Raw genomic sequence first — 3,416 nt, forward strand, 5'->3', positions numbered from 1 at the left:
TAGGGTCTCAGTGTTCGGTATAGGGTCTCAGTGTACAGTGTAGGGCCTTGGTGTTCAGTGTAGGGTCTCAGTGTACAGTATAGGGTCTCAGTGTTCAGTGTAGGGTCTCAGTGTACAGTGTAGGGCCTCAATGTTCAGTGTAGGGCCTCAGTGTACAGTGTAGGTCTCAGTGTTCAGTGTGTAGGGCCTCAGTGTTCAGTGTAGGGCCTCAGTGTACAGTATAGGTCTCAGTGTTCAGTGTAGGGGTCTCAGTGTACAGTGTAGGGGCCTCAATGTTCAGTGTAGGGGCCTCAGTGTACAGTGTAGGGTCTCAGTGTTCAGTGTAGGGCCTCAGTGTTCAGTGTAGGGTCTCAGTGTACAGTGTAGGGCCTCAATGTTCAGTGTGAGGGCCTCAGTGTACAGTGTAGGGCCTCAGTGTTCAGTGTAGGGCCTCAGTGTTCAGTAGGGTCTCAGTGTGCAGTATAGGGTCTCAGTGTTCAGTGTAGGGTCTCAGTGTACAGTGTAGGGCCTCAATGTTCAGGGTCTCAGTGTACAGTGTAGGGTCTCAGTGTTCAGTGTAGGGCCTCAGTGTTCAGTGTAGGGCCTCAGTGTTCAGTGTAGGGTCTCAGTGTTCAGTGTAGGGTCTCAGTGTTCAGTGTAGGGTCTCAGTGTACAGTATAGGGGTATCAGTGTTCAGTGTAGGGCCTCAGTGTTCAGTGTACAGGGTCTCAGTGTACAGTGTAGGGTCTCAGTGTTCAGTGTAGGGTCTCAGTGTGCAGTGTAGGGTCTCAGTGTACAGTGTAGGATCTCAGTGTACAGTGTAGGGCCTCAGTGTTAGCGCGCGAGACAGCCAGCAAGCACAGCCAGACACTAGTAATTAGGCTCTACACTGACCCACACGATCACCCACGGAGGGGGCCTTGTGTGTGTGTGTGTGTGTGTGTGTGTGTGTGTGTGTGTGTGTGTGTGTGTGTGTGTGTGTGTGTGTGTGTGTGTGTGTGTGTGTGTGAGTGAGTGACTGACTATGCTTATGTGTGTTACTGTGGGTGTATGTGTTTGTGTGTGTGTATGTATGTTTATGTGCGACTGTGTGTGTGTGTCTTTGTGTAATACTGTGTGGGTATATGTGTATGTTTGTGTGTGTGTTATTGTGTTTATGTGTTACTGTAGGTGTGTTTGTGTGTGTATGCGTATGACTGTATGTATGTATGTGTGTGTGTATGCGTATGACTGTATGTATGTATGTATGTATATTTCTACGTATTCTACCAATTATATACACGATCAAAGAATTCATAATGTGAAACGACTAACGAGGTAGTTAGTTATGCACGCTAACTACTCTCCGGAAAGTAGGTAAATGATCGGGAGAACCATTAACTCTCCTTAAGGCTACTATCAGCAAGTGAATCGTCGTAATTATCTTGAATTATCAATACTTCCTACATCACTCTGTCACGACACCTTCCTTCACCTGACCCACATATAAACTCACTAACTCCTCCTTGTGTCACCTCTGAGTTCCCACAGTACACTAAAAGAACCTTATTTTACATCGTGAAATATTATCATCTCGTCTCTATGTTGGGGGAAAATCTGTTGTGGCTAGGGGGAAAAAAATATGCTCGAGTTTGGGGTAAAATTAATAAGGTCAGTTGTAGTGAGTTTTTTCCACTCTAGGGTGACACTTGGCAACTCAACCGTGGGATGTGGTATCTTCAGCCAATCAACAACCAGTATTCGTAGCCAATCAACAACCATCCTATTCGTAGCCAATCAACAACCAGTATTCGTAGCCAATCAACAACCAGTATTCGTAGCCAATCAACAACTATCATTCGTAGCCAATCAACAACCAGTATTCGTAGCCAATCAACAACTATCATTCGTAGCCAATCAACAACCAGTATTCGTAGCCAATCAACAACTATCATTCGTAGCCAATCAACAACTATCATTCGTAGCCAATCAACAACCAGTATTCGTAACCTAACCGCTTTTTCCCGTAAATTGTCTGTTGTTTTTCCCCCTCACAAGTACTGTTAGAAAGATCAGGTTGTGGGTTATGGATGACTTTTGACGCTCAATCTGGTGTTCAGCAACTTTAATGTCTCTTGTATAATGAGATGATTTCCTCGCTTTTATTCGTCCACAAGAGGGAGGCGGAGGGCAGTGCGGCTCTCTCTCTCTCTCTCTCTCTCTCTCTCTCTCAACCTGTCTAATAAAACCTAACCTAACCTCATTCCCCCAAATAGTGTTAAGGTAAATTAAGCTGGGGGGTATAGTCTGCAGGTGAGTCTTCTACAACAACGTGTTCCAATAATGTTACTTGTGTTCTGTATTGTTCCGCGTTTCACTGTTCCACGTTTCACTGTTCCGCGTCCCACTGTTTCGCATTTCACTGTTCCACGTTTCACTATTCTGCGTCTCTGTTCCGTGTTTCACTGATCCTCGTCTCATTGTCCCGCGTTTCACTGATTCTCGTCTCGTCCTGCGTTTCATTGTCCCTCGTCTCACTGTTCCTCGTCCCACTGTTCCTCGTCCCATTGTCCTGCGTTTCACTGATCCTCGTCTCATTGTCCCTCGTCCCACTGTTCCTCGTCCCACTGTTCCTCGTCCCATTGTCCCGCGTTTCACTGATCCTCGTCTCATTGTCCCTCGTCCCACTGTTCCTCGTCCCACTGTTCCTCGTCCCACTGTTCCTCGTCCCACTGTTCCTCGTCCCATTGTCCCGCGTTTCACTGACCCTCGTCTCATTGTCCCTCGTCCCACCGTTCCTCGTCCCACTGTCCCTCGTATCACTGTTCCACGCTTCACTGATCCTCGTCTCACTGTCCCTCGTATCACTGTTCCACGCTTCACTGATCCTCGTCTCATTGTCCCTCGTCCCACCGTTCCTCGTCCCACTGTCCCTCGTATCACTGTTCCACGCTTCACTGATCCTCGTCTCATTGTCCCTCGTATCACTGTCCCACATAACCCTCTCCCTCTCGTATCCAAGATAAATAATTCAGAGTTAATGAAACAGTCACTATCTCTCTCCCTCCATCTCTACACTAACGAGGTTTGTTGATATCATACTCAGGGATCTTGTCGCTGGTGGGGGGTGATATGGGGGCTGTACTCAACTGTATCGGGTAATTTACAAAATGGTCTTAAGTTAATTTTCCTCGTAACTCATATTTACATAAGGTCTTATTTTCTTTCTAGTCCGAATTTACAAAAAAAGTCTTTAGTTAATTTTCCTCCAAACTCAAATTTGGAAAAGGTCTAATTTTCCTTTTAACTCAAATTTACAAAAGGTCTCAAAAGTTAATTTTCCTTCTAACTCAAATTACCACAAAAGATCTTAAGTTAAATTTCCCTCGTAAATTGAGACATAACAAATCAACAAACTAACTCATTTAAACTAAGGCATAAAAAAAAATTAACATACA

At 45.4% G+C, this 3,416-nt stretch overlaps 1 protein-coding gene across 1 annotated transcript; it reads right to left on the minus strand.

Moving 5' to 3' along the window:
• Positions 1 to 2,395: 2,395 nt before the first annotated feature.
• On the minus strand, positions 2,396 to 2,956 carry LOC121873967 (major royal jelly protein 3-like). The gene has a single exon (XM_042377845.1). It carries the CDS (start codon positions 2,954 to 2,956, stop codon positions 2,396 to 2,398), a length of 561 nt encoding a protein of 186 aa, XP_042233779.1.
• Positions 2,957 to 3,416: the final 460 nt, after the last annotated feature.

This window comes from Homarus americanus, unplaced genomic scaffold (assembly GCF_018991925.1).
Source record: "Homarus americanus isolate GMGI-L3 unplaced genomic scaffold, GMGI_Hamer_2.0 scaffold25827, whole genome shotgun sequence".
Classification (NCBI taxonomy): domain Eukaryota; kingdom Metazoa; phylum Arthropoda; class Malacostraca; order Decapoda; family Nephropidae; genus Homarus; species Homarus americanus.